Raw genomic sequence first — 18,585 nt, forward strand, 5'->3', positions numbered from 1 at the left:
AAAACATTCACAGCTGTTAACAAGACTCTGTTTTCCTTCTAACAAAACATGAACATTTTGGTTCTTCTCAGTGCTGAACACACTAGTTTCAAACTCAGAATCAGCTGAAATATTTCAGATTCCATTTCTTTAGAATAAGGTATTACATATGTAACACCAAAAGATGGAACTGAATCTGGGACCTCTAGAGCTTAGTGCATGAGGTAAAAGCCAGCTAGCTGGCTCTCAGTTAAGGCTGCAGAGGAGACTCATTCTCTCTGTAAGTGGTCTAAGTGCCACTAGGTGGAACAGTACACCACACCCAGTAGGAGCATGGTTTACACCTGCTAAAGGAGTCAATTTCTTTTCTCTGGAATGCAAACAGCAGGAATAACTATTAAGTTCCACTCTGTCCAATCATACAGAAGCATTATCTTTCAAGTCTTTTCCCAAATGGAATATCTCTACAAATGTCTGCAAACCTGACCACATGTAACTGATATTAAGACTTTTTAGGAGAGAGATGTATTTTACAATAGCCTATCATCTTCACTTTTCTCAATGCTGCAGGCTAGATCCCTTCTTCCTGCAATACTCATGAGATAAGACACATATGCAAACAATCACACAGCCAAAATCAGGCAACAGGTTGGGGAGGGGAAAAAAAAACCCAACAACTTAGCACACTACTCAAGTTCCATCCACAAAGAATTGTCCATCATGACAATAGCCACAATACTTTCCTACTTGCTATACTTTTTTTGTCATGTCTTTCCACATGTTAACTACAATATACATTACTATAAAATTCACAAAACACTGATATTTAATTGTGAAAAGAGCACATGTACAGTAATTTGATGGTTCACATTTATGTATGAATGATTTTTAAATTTCAGTAATGCTTTCATGTGCAATTTCAGAGGTACTTAATTAAAAGTATTATTATAGCACTCACATATACCAGATATCAAAATTAATATTTGTTTTAAAAATGAGTTAAACTTTGACTCTTTCAACACTATGCACACAAACACTTACCCATCCATACACCCCTCGCCGTCTCCCCAGATCCCAAGAACAATTTAAAATAGAAAATCAGATACCTTTCACACTGATTTCTATTTTTATTTCCCTCCCTTCTCTTCTCATCCTACTTCAATATCTTAGAGATTCTCCCCTCCAGTTATTTTAGATGTTTTACTTATCCTGGTTGGCAGACAGTAACATCTTCAGAATACCATCTTCATAACTACTCTTGCCTATTTACTGTCCTGCTTTCAGACAGCCCTTCCATTTCTCTTATGTATGTTAACAACACTGATATTGTTAACATCTTTGCCAGTACAAAACCTCAATATATGTCCAAATCACTGAAAGAAGGACAGTCATAACTCTGTCTTCCTGATACCATTATGACATGGGTCCTGGGAAAAGTCTTGTTAGGTCAAGAAGTTATCAAGCTACTTATCTAAATAAGTGGTGAAAGGCTCCCAAAGTACAATCCACTATCCACCATAAAACCTTTTATAACTAGTGGAACTGACAATTTGGCAACCAGTTCAGTACTAATGACAATAAATCAGAATGTGTTCAATACATCTAATCAAAAACTCCACAAAATATTGCACGCTTCATACAAAACATAAAAAAAATGATTTAACAAAGATAATCAGTTATTAGGATTACCATTTTATACAACCCCAAAATTTGCTATGCACCTCATGTTGCAAATAAACAAACATGTGATCCCTGCTCCAAAGAGCTTACAGACTAGATGATGTGACTCAATCAATTCACAGCAAAACAGTGGCATGTGGACAAGAGTGGGAAGGGGAAGAAAGAAGTCAGTAACAAAACAATGCACTGCCAAAGCTTGTACACAGCTTGGTTAATTCTTTCCTCCATCATAAAAAATACACACAATTATTACCAGAGAGGGGCAGAGATTCTGTCTGAGAACATGGCACCATTGTGCTAAGTGTACAAATGCATATGAAGAGAGGCTCCTTGTGATGAAGAGCTTACAATCTGCACAGACAAGAGAGACTCAAAGTTGGAAGGGACCCAGAGGTACAAGGATGGGAAGTGATTTGTCCATTGACGTGGCAGAGCCAGACTCACTTAACTCACTTGTTGTCAGGCTTATGAGAAAAGAGGGCCATAAAAAGGTATTTGAATGAGGAAAGAGTTCTGGAAAACCAGTGCAAACATGGGACAGGCCCTGCATCAAACATGGAGAGAGCTCCAGAAAGAAGGGAGAGAAAAAGTGAGAATGTCCCTCCCCTGTGGAAATGGCCTAAAGAGAAGCATGGCCAGAGATGAGCAGCAGCAGCAGAGAAAGAGAACAGGATGCCAGATCGGTAGGGTGGAGAGAATCCATGGAGAGCTGAAAACCTGAAGGGGAATTTTCAATGGATTCTGCCATGAAAAGAAAGCCAGTGAAATAAACAAAAAGATGGGATAATATTTACTAATTAAAATAAAATCCCTTTAAATTTAATTGCCACTTGCCTGAAGAGAGACAAACCAAGTAAATATTATTTCTAGTTACCTGGACATAAAAGTTGCCAAAAATAAAATCAAATACAAAATAAAAACCATTACATAAAAAAATAACCTATGGAATGGGAGCACAGCAGTACAGATAATATAAAAGTAAATGGACCATGGATGTGAGTAGGCAGCAAAAGAGGGTATAAAAGCAAATTTCTCAATTTAATTTCTGAACACCTTCCGGAATCCCCAAAGTATGCAGCATGAATTGTTATTCATGAAGTCAAATGTCATATCTCCAGTTGTAACTAGTGTTTCTTTTATCCAAAAGTTCCTATCTGCATGTGTCATCCAACCAACAACGGTCAACTCATGAGCAACACTCAAGGGATTGCTACCTTGGTCTTTTACAGCCATCTGATTAAGCATGTAGACTTTTTGCAATACAAATATAATCTAGTTTTCTCCTGGGAATTCCTTTACAGTTTTTAAATAAGTTATAGAAGTGTTTTCTCTCAGTGAGAGAAATTATGCAGCAAATTCCAGAATTAGACAGTTTCATACTTAATCTCACCCAGACTTCATGACTAGAGTGTATTTATTAATTTAAATGCCTTTCAGACTTCAAGACCCTAACATAGTCTAAAATATTTCAGAATTTGATGTAAACTGGTAAGAATTACTCTTTTATTTCTTTCAATCCACTACATTTTATACAATACTTATTTATGTCAAATACACATCACGTTAGACCAGCTGTGTGAAATCAAACTAAAAAACATTTTTTAAAAAGTGCCTTATCCCTACCCCCCTTGCTCCCCAGTATAGATCTTATTTACAGAAGTAACCCTCTCATCTTCAACAACTGTTTGATTAACTGCGTACTTCTTACCAGCCCTTCACTTGGTTTTATGTTTGTTAGCTGGATCACTTCAAGGTGGGCAGACTGAGAAACCAGAGGATCAGATGAGAGAGAGATAATGTGGTCACAGACACCAGAGAGAGTTTTACACTAGAAGGGGAAAAAAAGAAAACTACAGTAAATATACTGTGATTATTTGAACAGTTTTCTTCCCATTTAAAAAAAGAACATTTAAAAGAATTAGCATTTTAAATTGGCACAACTCAACTACAGTATATTCTTGAGTCTTCCTTCGAATACATTTATCTGATATAAAGCAACCAAAGATAAAAAACGACTACAGAGTTCAATTAAAGTTCATTCTTTGAAAAACAAATTCAGATTGATGTAAGAAGTTAGGATCAATCATCATCATATTACAGTCATAAAAATTCAAAATGGGAACTTTGAAGTATCTGAAGTTTATGACTACAGGTACTATGAAATAAATTGTGTTGCCTCCCCAGATATTTGATTTTTGTGCGGGGTTTTTGTTGTTGTTATTTTTAGATGTCAAAGATAATTAAATCCAGGCCTTGATCCCACCTCAGCATTTATTTATGTGGTCTGCATTTGTGTAGAATTCTACTGAAGTCCATGCTAGTAAATTCAAGTTCAGGGGTTTCTATCAGCAAGAGTTAAAATAAAATTCCTGACAGTGGGGAGGAACAAATTTGGAATGAAGCATTGAAGTCTCAGTCTTGGCAGAAAAGGTATCTCTGACTCACTACAGTAGCCCATAATGAATACATTCTTGGACCACACAATTATGGTCAGCTTATTAAACAAAATTTGTTTGATAAAATTTAATGTCATCATCACAGACAAAATTTCAATTAGCAATATAATACAGAACCCAGTCTTTGGAGTGGGACAAAACTGGCACAACATCAAAACAGAAAAGACAAACTCAAATAGTTTTGTCTTAACAGAAGGGGAAAAGTGCATCATAGAATCATAGGACTGGAAGGGACCTCGAGAGGTCATCGAGTCCAGCCCCCCGCCCTCAAGGCAGGACCAAGCTCCGTCTACACCATCCCTGACAGATGTCTACCTAACCTGTTCTTAAATATCTCCAGAAAAATCTTCTTTTTTCCAAACTAAACAAGCCCAGTTCATGAAGCCTGGCTTCATAGGTCATGTTCTCTAAGCCTTTAATCATTCTTGTCACTCTTCTCTGTACCCTTTCCAATTTCTCCACATGTTTCTTGAAATGTGGCGCCCAGAACTGGACACAGTACTCCAGCTGAGGCCTAACTAGTGCAGAGTAGAGTGGCAGAATGACTTCACGAGTCTTGCTTACAACACACCTGTTGATACAACCTAGAATCATATTTGCTTTTTTTGCAACAGCATCACACTGTTGCCTCATATTCAACTTGTGGTCCACTATGACCCCTAGATCCCTTTCCGCCATGCTCCTTCCTAGACAGTCGCTTCCCATCTTGTATGACCGGTCTGTAGTTTCCTGGGTTGTTCTTATTCCCCTTTTTATAGATGGGCACAATATTTGCCCTTTTCCAGTCTTCTGGAATCTCCCGTCTGCCATGATTTTTTAAAATCATAGCTAAAGGCTCAGATACCTCCTTTATCAGCTCCTTGAGTATCCTGGGATGCATTTCATCAGGACCTAGTGACTTGCCGACATCTAACTTTCCTAAGTGATTTTTAACTTGTTCTTTGTGTATCCTATCTTCTAAACTTACCCTCTCTCTGCTTGTATTCACTACGTTAGGCACACCTCCAGACTTCTCGGTGAAGACCGAAACAAAGAAGTCATTGAGCATCTCTACCATTTCCAAGTTTCCTGTTACTGCTTCTCCCTCCTCACTAAGCAGTGGGCCTACCCTGTCCTTGGTCTTCCTCTTGCTTTTAATGTATTTATAAAAGGTCTTCTTGTTTCCCTTTATGCCTGTAGCTAGTTTGATCTCATTTTGTGCCTTTGACTTTCTAATCTTGCCCCTGCATTCCCGTGTTGCTTGCCTATATTCATCCTTTGTTATTTGTCCTAGTTTCCATTTTTTATATAACTCCTTTTTTATTTTGAGATCATGCAGGATCTCCTTGTTAAGCCAAGCTGGTCTTTTGCCATATTTTCTATCTTTCCTACACAGCGGAATTGTTTGCTTTTGGGCCCTTAACAACGTCCCTTTGAAATACTTCCAACTCTCCTCAGTTGTTTTTCCATTCAGTCTTGCTTCCCATGGGACCTTACCTACAAGTTCTCTGAGCTTATCAAAATCTGCCTTCCTGAAATCCATTACCTCAATTGTGCTAGTCTCCCTTCTACCTTTCCTTAAGATCATGAACTCTATTATTTCATGATCACTGTCCCCTATACTGTCTTCCACTTTCAAGTTCTCAACTAGTTCCTCCCTATTTGTTAAATCCAAATCCAGAACAGCTTCTCCTCTGGTAGCTTTTTCTACTTTCTGAAACAGAAAGTTGTCTCCAATGCAGTCCAGAAACTTATTGGATAGCCTGTGCCCTGCTGTGTTAGTTTCCCAACATATGTCTGGATAGTTGAAGTCCCCCATCACCACCAAATCTTGGGCTTTGGATAGTTTTGTTAATTGTTTAAAAAAGGCCTCATCCACCTCTTCCACCTGGCTAGGTGGCCTGTAGTAGACTCCTAGCATGATATCATCCTCGTTTTTTACCCCTTTTAGCTTAACCCAGAGACTCTCTACACAGCTATCTCCTACGTTCATCTCCACTTCAGTCCAAGTGTGTACATTTTTAATGTACAAGGCAACCCCTCCTCCCTTTTTTCCCTGTCTGTCCTTCCTGAGCAAGCCGTACCCTTCCATACCAACATTCCAATCATGCGTCCCATCCCACCAGGTTTCTGTAATACCAATGATATCATAGTTGTATTTATTGGTTAGCAATTCCAGTTCTTCCTGCTTATTACCCATACTTCTTGCATTTGTATATAGGCATCTAAGATACTGATTTGATCTTGCCTCCCTGTTGTACCCTGACTCTCCTTTCTCCTTGCCATTATAGGCCGTAGTCCCCCCTATTTCCAACCCATCTCCCAGTCCCGCACATTCAGCACTTACCTGTGGGCTTTGCTCACCTGTCCCTGTCGAACCTAGTTTAAAGCCCTCCTCACAAGGTTAGCCAGTCTGTGTCCAACCTTGTCATCATCACAGACAACCTTGTCATCATCACAGACACAAGGTTAGCCATGTGTGCATTCTCTCCCCACTCCATTTCACTAACCCCATGGCACCAGTGTCTGAATGTTCAGATGCACAGTGTGTGCACAGAATTTCGTCTTCACATCTGTTTTCAAAGATGCTGAATAGTTACTGAGTTTACTGGTATTGCAGGAGCACAGCACACATGAAAATCAAGTAATTAGCAATCATGGGCAACTCATTAATGCTGAAGAATCTATTCTTATCATAAGAATTTTCCTGAAAGTCACTGTGTTATACATGCTTTAGCAATTCCAAAAGTGAGTCCATTTATTGATATATTCTATGACCAAAAGGGACCATTGTGGTTATCTAGTCTGACATCTTGTAAAACAGAAAGCATACAACTTTGCCAAAATACTTCCTACCACATATCTTTCAGAAAAATATCCAATCTGGATTTTAAAATAGTCAATGATGGACAATCCACCATAACCATAGTTCCAGTTGTTAAACAGTCTCAACATTAAAAATCTACACAGTGGAGTCAAGAAGTTGAAGCCTGCAACATGTTTATGATGCAGCAGTATCTAGGGCCTGCTACCCTTGATAGTCTTTCTTATCTGGAAAACTAAATAAATACAAAATACTGATGGTTTCTAAAGGCCTGTAATTATATGGTAGGCATTTTATACCTTCCTCTCCCTGCAAATTATTTTCTCTTGCCTGCAGCTGGGGAGAAGGGATAGCTCAGTGGTTTGTTCATTGACCTGGTAAACCCAGGATTGTGAGCTCCATCCTGGAGGGGGGCCATTAGGGATCTGGAGCAAATCTGTCAGGGATGGTACTTAGTCCTGCTGTGAGAGCAGGGGACTGAACTCAATGACCTCTCAAGGTCCCTTCCAGCTCTCTGAGATAGATATATCTGCATATAGTAAGTAGTGATTTCTTTTTTGTGCTTCTTTATTTCTGAAGCTCATAATTTTGAAAAGCATCAACCTTTGCATGGAATGCCTCACTGTTGACCAGAACTCTGGGTTTCACAACTCAAATTTTCATGAGTGTGTACTGTTAGCGCACTGAATGATTACAGAATTATTTTGGTCACAGCACTGTGGTAACTGAAGAAATAATCAAGACCCAGTGTAACTGCCCTGCTATTCAAAAGGACTAAAGCTAAACAGACTATTCAAATAAGTAAAAAAGCTCACTTCCTAACAGTACCAGTCAGCCTTTCAAATAGCAATTAGTGCATGATAATCAAAATGAATCCATATAAATGCTAACTTCTCTTTCAGAGTCCATCAAAATACTTGAAGAACCCTGTATAAATGATATGCATCAAGCTAATCTTTTCTTGTCAAACCACAAAAGAAACACCTGACGTTAAAGGTGAAAAAAAGAACATTCCATGGTAATAAAAGAACAACAAACAAAACAGTAAAACAGTAAATGTGACAACATGGCAGGATCCTAAATCTTAACCCCTGAATTAGCCTTATTTTTATAACTTGTATGCAGCAGGGATCTTGGTTTAGCATATAGAAGGCATATTTTATTGAACTTTAACATTTTAGTCTCTTTATAACAAGAGTATGTAGAGAAACAATTTCCACCCTGATTTGTGGTAATTTGCACAGCAGGAGCAAGAAAATTAGCAGTTGAAAATGAAAGTAGTATTTCTTCCAAAGTTTAACTGTTGCTGTATCTCCCAAATGATTGCAAATCAGTATCAAATCACTGGCAGTGAACTTACAGAAAAACATACAATTTTAGGACCTGATCCTATGAACACATAAGAGTTGAGTCAATTAACGTTTTGTGTGTCAGTGTTTGCTAGACTGGACTATCAGAGAATTCTGAATGATGTACACACCAAACATTCTTTAATGCAAACATTTCCCATAGAGTTTTAAACACCAAATCTGCAAATACCTTGCAACACAGGACATGAAAAGGAGTGGCATATTTTGTTTAAAATGTGCATTTACAAAACACAGACCCATGCTCACCTAGACTTTACTCAACTGGCTACGTCTAGACTGGCATGATTTTCCGCAAATGCTTTTAACGGAATAGTTTGCCATTTTTGCCATCCGGGCTTTTTTGCGCAAAACAGTTTTTAGCTGTTTACACTGGCCCTCTTGCACAAAAACATTTCCGGAAAAGGGCTTTTGCCCAAACGGGAATGTCAAACCATTTGCACAAGAAGTACTGATTTTGAACAGTAGAACGTCAGTGCTTTTGTGCAAAATCAAGCGGCCAGTGTAGACAGCTGGCAAGTTTTTGTGCAAAAGCGGCTGCTTTTGTGGAAAAACTTGCCAGTCTAGAGGCAGCCAGCTATGAATAGGTAATGGTTTGCTGAGGAGCACAGTCACACTGTGAGGGTATGTCTACACTACCACCCTAGTTTGAACTAGGATGGTTAATGTAGGCATTCAAAGTTGCAAATGAAGCCCGGGATTTAAATATCCCGGGCTTCATTTGCATCTTGCCGGGCACCGCCATTTTTAAATCCCCATTAGTGCAGACTCCGTGCCCGCGGCTACACGCGACATGGAGTAGGTAGTTCGAATTAGGCTTTCTAATTCGAACTACCATTACACCTCGTTCCAGGAAGCCTAATTCGAAAGATATGCCACTATACTGATTTACTAGCGAAAAGAGAATGCAAACAGGAACTATGGGATCTTCCACAACTAATGCTATAGTACCAGCTCCCAGTGTTTGGGGTTGCATCTCCTTTTATCCTCATGGAACAACCAAATCTTAGCCCAGTAACTCAAACTGTGCCTTGGGCACTGGATCAGCATCTCAATAAATATCAATAGTCATTTTGTCAGACTTCTACTTCCAGCACTAAGGTACTGCAATAAAGAACTGACTCACATTCACTGCAATTCTCCTATAATCCACTGCTCCCATTCACCACCAACACAAACATGAATAGTTGATTAGAATGGAAAAAAAATCCTTATAGACAAATAAAATTGATGTCACACAAAAATATCTCATCATATTGGACCGATGGAATCTACGTGCAGTCATTTCACATATCACTCTACCTCCAAGCATACATTTGCTCTGACTTGTATATGAACTCAAGAAATCAAGAGCCATTTAGGACAGCATTAGGAGAACATTTGATAAAATATTTAAATATATCAAAACTACAGCTAGAAAACAAAGTCAATCAATTAAAATTAGTTAAAAATTGGAACATATGTTCCCTGAATAATTACACTGTATTTCAAGCTTTGTTCTTGTTAGCATTAACATTTCAATTTGAAAATACTGAAGTATTTTGTATTGACATTTTCTATTAGAAAATATGACTAGATTGCCAATTACCCAGACGTATTTTACTGTATAATGTGTATCAAGTGTCCATGCATTTACACACAGTGAAGCTACCCATATTATAAATTGTAGAGCTCTCTGATATGCTTCTTCCATGCGCCCATATTCCATTTCACCACTGCACCCATATTCTGCTTACTTCCATCCTGATACAACGAGGGTTGCCAGGTGTTCGGTATTGAACCGGACAGTCTGTTATTTTCACCTCCTGTCCGGTTAAAAAATTCAGAAAATACTGGACAGCTAAAATGCCCGGTACTTTCTGATTTTTTTCCTGGACAGGAGGCGAAAATCCTGGGCTGTCCAGCTCAATAGAGAGGCAGCCTGGCAACCCTAGTGATTACCGGGGAGCATTCCAGACCGGTGCAGGGAGGCAAGACAGTGGGTGGCTGCCAGCAGCCTGTCAGAGCCAAAAAGCCTCACCAGGTGGTTTTTAAAGGGGCCATGGTGGTTGGGTTTTTTTGGGGGAGGGGAGGGTGGCAGGGCAGGGAGGACTCAACAAACTTTTTCCTGGCATGTTTTTTTGTTGTTGTTCGGTATTTTTTCTGAAACCATCTGGCAACCCTAGATACTACTTCTAACATGACAAAATCTTGATCAGCCTCAAGAAGCTCCCATTTATAAAGAATATGCATGACAAACAAAGGTTTCTTCCTATTCACTCCAAATCACATTGGGTCAAGGTTCTGCACAAGTGGCCAGGTCAGAGCTCCATTATCAAGGCTATAAACAGGATTGCTATACCTTCTCATAGGGGCTTCATACAAGACTTTTAGCTTTCCAAATGGATACGATTTATTCATCCGCTTGACATAGAACTCTCAAAACACCAGATGTAAAAAGCACCTTATGCAGATTGTATAAAAAAAATGAACACATATGAAAAGGACAAATCACATTTCAGAACAGGAGGGCGATGCGGGGGGGGGGGGGGGGGGGAAGAATCCTATGAACTGTCATTCATGTTAAAATTCGACGCTCTCCAAGAAGGAATGAACAAACATTCCTGCATTTTGCTATTGAATTAAGTCGTTTTCCCCCCTAAAATTTTAGTCTGCTTAAGGGCTGGCTGGTGGCTTCACAGGAACCAGGATTCACTTTTTTCTTTTTTAAGTGAGAACGCCTGATTTCTCTAGGGCTACGTCTACACTGGCCCCTTTTCCGGAAGGGGCATGTAAATTTCACGAGTCGTCGTAGGGAAATCCGCGGGGGATTTAAATATCCCCCGCAGCATTTAAATAAAAATGTCCGCCGCTTTTTTCCGGCTTTTAAAAAAGCCGGAAAAGAGCGTCTAGACTGGCCCCGATCCTCCGGAAAAAGTGCCCTTTTCCGGAGGCTCTTATTCTTACTTCGAAGATAGATGTCTATCCAACCGGCTCTTAAATATCTCCAGTGATGGAGATTCTACAACTTCCCTAGGCAATTTATTCCACCTTGTATAACCACCCTGTCAGTTACAAAGTTTTTCCTAATGTCCAACCTAAACCTCCCTTGCTGCAATTTAAGCCCATTGCTTCTTGTCTTACCATCAGAGGCCAAGGGGAACAATTTCTCTCTCTCCTCCTTGTAACACCTTTTTAGGTACTTGAAAATGGCTATCATGTCTTCTCTCAATCTTCTCTTTCTAAACTAAACAAGCCCAATTCTTTCAGTCTTCCTTCATAGGCCTTGTTTTCCAAATCTTTAATCATTTTAGTTGCTCTTCTCTGGACCTTCTCCAGTTCCTCCGCATCTTTCTTGAAATGTGGTACCCAGAACTGACACCACAATACTCCAACTGAGGCCTAATCAGTGCACAGTAGAGAGGAAGAATGACTTTTTGTGTCTTGCCCCCAACACTCCTGTTAATGCATCCCAGAATAAAGTTTACTTTTTTTGCTACAGTGTCACACTGCTGACTCTAAAACCACAAGACTCCTTTCTGCATTAATCCTTTCTAGACAGTCACTTCCCATTCTGTATGTGTGAAAATGATTGTTCCTTCCTAAGTGGAGCATTTCGCATTTGTCCTTATTAAACTTCTTCCTGTTTACCTCAGACCTTTTCTCCAGTTTGTTGAGATCATTTTGAATTATGACCCTGTCCTCTGAAGCAGTTGCAACTCCTCCCAGCTTAGTATCATTGGTCATCATCTAAATCAATGATGAAAATATTGAACAGAACTGGTCCCAAAACAGACCCCTGCGGAACCCCATTTGTTATGCCCTTCCAGCAACCATTAATAAATACTCTCTGAGAATGGTTAACCAACCATTTATGTACCCACCTTACAGTAGTCCCATCTAGGTTGTATTTTCTAGTTTATTGATAAGAAGGTCATGAGAGACCGTATCAAATGCTTTACTGAAGTCTAGGTATACCAAGTCCACTGCTTCTCTCTTAACAAGATTTGTTATCTGTCAAAGAAAGCAATCAGATTGGTTTCACATGATTTGTTCTTTACAAATCCATGCTGGCTGTTCATTATCACTTTAGTATCTTCCAGATGTTTGCAGATGAATTCCTCAATTACTTGCTCCATTATCTTCCTTGGCACAGAAGTTAAACTGACTGGTCTATAGTTTCCTGGTGACTTGCAGACATCTAACTTTTCTAAGTAATTTTTAACTTGTTCTTTTTTTATTATAACTTCTAAACCTATCCCATTTCAACTAGCATTCACTATTGTAGGCATCCTGTCACCATCAATCTCCTTGGTGAAAATTGAAACAAAGAAGTCGTTAGCACCTCTACCATTTCCAAGTTTCCTGTTAAAGTTTATCCCCCTTCACTGAGCAACGGACCAACCCTGTCCTTGGTCTTCCTCTTGCTTCTCATATATATTTGTAGAATGTCTTCTTCTTATTCTTTATATCTCTCTGAGCTCATTTTGTGCCTTTGACTTTCTAATATCGCTTCTGTATATTTGTATTGTTTGCTTATATTAATCATCTGTAATTTGACCTAGTTTCCACTTTATATATGACTCCTTTTATTTTTAGATCATGTAAGATCTCCTGGTTAAGCCAAAGTGGTCTCTTGCCATACTTTCTATCTTTCCCATGCAGTGGAATAGTTTCCATTCGGGCCCTTAATAATGTCCCTTTGAAAAACTGCCAACTGTCTTCAATAGTTTTTCCTTTTAGGATGCATATACACTGCACTGTTATTTCAAGATAACTAGTGTTATTTCGAAATAACAACGTGAGCATCTAAACAGCCATTCCATTATTTCGAAATAATTTCAAAATAATGGATGGCTTATTCCAAAATCTGTAAACTTCATTCTATGAGGAATAATGCCTGTTCCAAAATAAACTTAAAAAACAACAAATGATCTGGTAGCACTTTATAGACTAACAAAACATGTAGATGGTATCATGAGCTTTCGAGGGCACAGCCCACTTCTTCAGATGACCGGCGTGCTAAAGTGCTACCAGACTATTTGTTGTTTTTTAAGTTTATCCTGTACAGACTAACTCAGCTATCCCCTGAATATTCCAAAATAGCTATTTCGAAAGAAGGCATGCGCAGCACTGCTTCTATTTCAAAATAGCCTATCACCAGGGCCATTGTAAGTTATTCCTCCCCAGTGCCTCTAGGGCTCTAAGTTGAGATAGCATGTCTACATTAGTGAAACCTCAAAATTAGTCTGAGGCAGGCTTCCCTAATGTAGACGTGCTATCTCGATTTAGAGCCCCAGAAGGCACTAATTTTGAGGCTTCTCTGCATTGTAGATGTGCTATTTTGAAATACGCTATTTCGGAATAACTATTCCGGAATATCTTATTTTGAAATAAGAGTGTAGGGTAGGCATACTCTTAGTCTTGCTTCCCATGGAATCTTACCTACCAGCTCTCTGAGTTTACTAAAATCTGCCTTCCTGAAATCCTGAAAACGTATGCAGTTTCTACCCATTATGACTGCAAATATAAACTTCTCCATGTAAACTGAAATGTTGCTATCCATTTGAGCCTTTTTATACCTATAGACTACTTTCCTTGGACATCCTGGAGGCTTAGATAGCTCATTAGCTCATGAAGAGCTTTAGTTTTTAAGACCAACAACTCTATCAATGAAACTACTAATGGTATTGATGCAATACATTTGCAGAACCTTAACAAGTTAAGATGACAGCCTTTTAAAGATAGTTAAACATCATCAGCGTGTGTTAATGTGAGAACTAGTCAGAAAACCTGGTAGAAAACAAAAGTCACACTAAAATGGAAATAAAATTTCGGTGAATCATTTGGCTAATTTTCTGATTAACTCTCTTAACAGGACATTTAGAAAAAAATAAAAACCACCAAGCATTAATAGACTTGAGAGGTTCAGTAAATTGGTACTATAATCACCAAATCCTTAAAGAGGATCCACCGAGAAAGAATTACTTTAGATAATGAGATATAATTATAATGTTGTCTACTTAGTAATTAAAGAATAGCTTGGTCCAATAGGCAAACTTCATAAAAACAATGTTTTGCCACTGAACCTTCTCCAATCTATTTTGTTGCTGGAGAGGAGGAATTACTGAATGATAAATTGGAAAATATATGTTGTATTTACTTTTTTGTTTACATCTATGTTTGTATAGCACTCAGACTGATGGCACTTTGTACATTTGCATACTTGAGAAATCACTGCTTTAATACTAGAGAGCAAAATGGAAAGGGATTGTGACAAGGCACTTGCCCTGCACTGGCTCTTAAAGGGCAAAACCCCAGCCCGGAGCAGAGGCCGGAAGCCAAGCCCTAGTTGAGGCAATTCTATTGATGAGTGATAGAAATGTAGCCGTGTTAGTCTGGTGTAGCTGAAACAAAAAACAGGACTATGTAGCACTTTAAAGACTAACAAGATGGTTTAGTAGGTGATGAGCTTTCGTGGGCCAGACCCACTTCCTCAAATCAAACAGTGGAAGAAAATTGGCGCAACCATATATACTAAAGGATACAATCAAAAAATGAACACACATGAAAAGGACAAATCAAATTTCAGAACAGAAGGTGGATGAGGGGGGGAGGTAAATGTCTGTGAGCTAATGATATTAAAGGTGATAATTGGGGAAGCTATCTTTGTAATGGGTAAGGTAATAAATGTCTTTGTTTAGACCTACGTGTAAAGTGTCAAATTTAAGTATGAATGACAGTTCAGAGGATTCTCTTTCAAGTCTGGTGTTAAAATGTCTTTGAAGCAGGTAATCAAGTCATTGAGACAATGCCCTTTCTGATTGAAATGTCAATAAACTGTTTTTTCTTTGTGATCCTGTCTAATATCTGTTTTGTGGGCATTGATTCTTTGGCGAAGTGTCTGAGACGTTTGTCCAGTGTACATAGCAGATGGACACTTTCAGCACATGACAGCACAGATTATATTTCTGGATGAGCAGGATTATGTGTTCTTGATCTTATAACTCACTTGGTTAGGTCCAATAATGGTGTTAGCAGAGTGAATATGTGGACAAAGCTGGCAACGGGGTTTGTTGCAAGGGAAGGTACCAGGGTTGGTATTAGTGTGGTATGTCCTGTGGTTGTTGGTAAGAATCATCTTGAGGTTAGGTGGTTGTCTATAGGAGACTATGGGTCTGTCTCCCAGAGACTCTCGGGCTACATCTACACTACATCAAAGTGTCTTCAAAGTAGGAATAAGAGATCCTCCGGAAAAGGGCTTTATTCCGGAGGATCGCGCCAGTCTAGACGCTCTTTTCCGGCTTTTCCCCAAGCCGGGAAAAAAGCGGCGGCCATGTTTATTTAAATCCCCCGCGGATTTCCCTATTCCAAAATTGTAAATTAGCATGCCTCTTCCGGAGAAGGGGCCAGTGTAGGCGTAGCCTCGGAGTTTAGTATCCTGTTCCAGTATAGGTTGTAGTTTATTAATAATGAGGGCCCAGCTGGGAACTATATAAAGGAGAGGGGTCTGCTGCTCAGGGAGAGAGCAGTGAGAACCTAGCTGCTAGGGAAGCAGGCAGCTCCCTGGAGCTAGAGCAGCGCTGGAGAGGCAAGGCAGGGCTAGGCGAGCTCTGACTGGACAAGCTCCTAGGCTTTAGCTCCTGAGGAGGAGACTAGGGGCTCTGTGAAGGAGAGGACCCTGGAGTGTGAGCAGAGTGGAAAACAATGTCCCCCAGAAGGGGGACTCAGACACTGGTGTGGGCAGTTAGGGCCGCATTATGACCTTCGTGGGCCCTAGGCACTTTTGCCTTCGTGGGCCCCTCCTACCATAATAATATCAATATTAAAAATTATTTTTGATATAAGTTTAAATACTTCCACTTTTTTTTCCTGTTTTAGGCAAAATTTAATAGATTTTCGTGGGCCCTAAAAGTTTCATTTTTTCTGATGTGAGAAAAAAATTAAAACATTTTCTTCAACCCTAAAAGTTCATTTCTTTCTTCTGATTTTAAAAGAAATTAAAACATTTTCATGGGCTCCTAAAAGTATTGTGGGCCCCAGGCACTGTGTCTACTGTGCCTAATGAATAAGTTGGCCCTTTGGGCACTGCTGGAGGGCAGTGTCTGGAAGAGGATGCCATAATCCAGGAAAAATGCGGGGAGACACCCCAGAGAGAAGGGCACCCAGCAAGGCAGAGAAGAGCCAATTTCCTAGACAGCCGGCTGGGGGCACTGTGGCAGTGAGTCGGCCCCGTGACAGGGATAATACTCTTGGCCAGCCATCTCCGAAAATTACTTAGGAATGAAAATAATCGGAAATCTGCCTGATTTTGCCTCACAAAGTGAAAAAATATTGGGGGATCTTAGAAAATCTCTGATGCCTTTTATAAATGTATATCTCACCCAACCTTTACAGTCCCAGTTGACTACATATAATGTAATACCCCTTTGAGACTATATACAATGTAAAAGCAAAAGGAAAAACTATGTAGCACTTTAAAGACTAACAAGATGGTTTAATAGGTGATGAGCTTTCGTGGGTCAGACCCACTTCCTCAGATCATATTCTGGAAGAGAATTGGCATGACCACATGTACCAAAGGAATACAATGAAAAAGTGCTACATAGTTTTTCTTTTTGTTTTTACAAGATCAGACTAACACGGCTACTCTCTCTATTCCTACACACAATGGAGTCATTCTTAATGACAACCACTTATTTCTAGGCCAAAACATACTACCTATCTAGCTACTTTTCACTGCTTATTAAAATTGTCTGATAAAGAATTATCAACCATTTTTATTATGGTAATACCTAGGGGCATCAGAAGAAATTCCCATTGCCCTAGGCACTGTACAAATAGAGAATCAGAGGCAATGCCTACCCCAGAGTTTACAGTTTAAATAGGTAAGATAGGCAAAGGGGTATGGCTAGGACTTACGAGCAGAGAGAACAAAACAATGGCAGCATACCTCATGTAAATGCCATGATTTTATTGTATATTAAAATCTTTTCTCATTGGGTTGTTTGGGAGGGTATTAGCTAAATGTAAAGACTCACAGACTTCAAGATCAGAAGGGACATTGGGATCATCTATTCTGACCTGCATATTGCAGGACATAGAACCACACCCACTCCTGAAATTACTCTGGCTGAGTTAGTGAAGTCCTCAAATCATGGTTTAAATACTTCAAGTAACAGAGAATTCACCAATTACACTAGTTGAAAATGACCCATGCCCTACGCTGCAGAGGAAGGTGAAAAATCCTCAGGGTCTTGGCCAGTTTGACCTGGGGGAAAATTCTTTCCTGACCCCAAGACAACAGGAAGGATGGGGCAGGAAGCCACTAGGGCTGTGTCCAGACTCCATGCCTCCGTCGACGGAGGCATGTAGATTAGCCAGATCGGAAGAGGGAAATGAAGCCGCGATTAAAATAATCGCGGCTTCATTTAAATTTAAATGGCTGCCCCGATCTGCCGATCAGCTGTTTGTCGGCAGATCGGGAGAGTCTGGACGCGATGCCCCGACAAAGAAGCCTTTCTTCATCGACACAGGTAAGCCTCGTGAAACCAGGTTTACCTGTGTCGATGAAGAAAGGCTTCTTTGTCGGGGCATCGCGTCCAGACTCTCCCGATCTGCCGACAAACAGCTGATCGGCAGATCGGGGCAGCCATTTAAATTTAAATGAAGCCGCGATTATTTTAATCGCGGCTTCATTTCCCTCTTCCGAGCTGGCTAATCTACATGCCTCCGTCGACGGAGGCATGGAGTCTGGACACAGCCTAGGTATGGAGCAGGTACAGCTGGAGCAAAAAGATGGTCAGCACAGGGGAGGAATACTCAGAATATAAACGGCCAGAAAACATTCTGATGACATCATCAGTGCCCCACAGTCCCCGCTTGAAAGGATTTCTGCAGCTTCTGTGACTGCATGTTTCCCTTTGTGCTACATTGATTCATCCAACATCTGCTGGGCACAGACTTCCTCTCATTCCCTGCATGTCTGAGCTGTTCTGTCCTATCCCCTCCAAACTGTCCCTGTCTGGTTCCGTCCTCACCCCAGTGCCTTTCTCCTCATCTAGCCAGTTCCAGTCTCATGCTTCGGGCTTCTCATCCCAGTTGCAAATCTCCTTGCCCAAGCAGTTCTAATTCTTCCCCCATACTCTGGCTCCATTCAAATCATTTCCTTCCTCTGCTCCTTTTTATTCTCAGCCTCAAGCGTGGGGGACAGTTATACCCCAGAATGACCAGAGAGTGGCAGGAAGTGCCTCAGTCCCAAGGAGCAGCATACAGCCAGCCAGCACGTGCAACCCCAGACCGTGTTCTCTTGGGCCAGCCC

At 40.1% G+C, this 18,585-nt stretch overlaps 1 protein-coding gene across 4 annotated transcripts in view; it reads right to left on the minus strand.

The window, feature by feature from the left end:
• Positions 1 to 18,585, minus strand: part of CNKSR2 (connector enhancer of kinase suppressor of Ras 2) — a 372,258-nt gene that overhangs the window by 182,214 nt on the left and 171,459 nt on the right. For all 4 annotated transcript variants that reach the window (XM_075913326.2, XM_075913323.2, XM_075913322.2 and 1 more), the window contains exon 6: positions 3,368 to 3,487. In XM_075913326.2, coding sequence (XP_075769441.1) covers positions 3,368 to 3,487 — 120 coding nt within the window. The remainder of the gene's footprint in view (positions 1 to 3,367; positions 3,488 to 18,585) is intronic.

The sequence above is a fragment of the Pelodiscus sinensis genome, chromosome 1 (assembly GCF_052426305.1).
Source record: "Pelodiscus sinensis isolate ZL-2025 chromosome 1, ASM5242630v1, whole genome shotgun sequence".
Classification (NCBI taxonomy): domain Eukaryota; kingdom Metazoa; phylum Chordata; order Testudines; family Trionychidae; genus Pelodiscus; species Pelodiscus sinensis.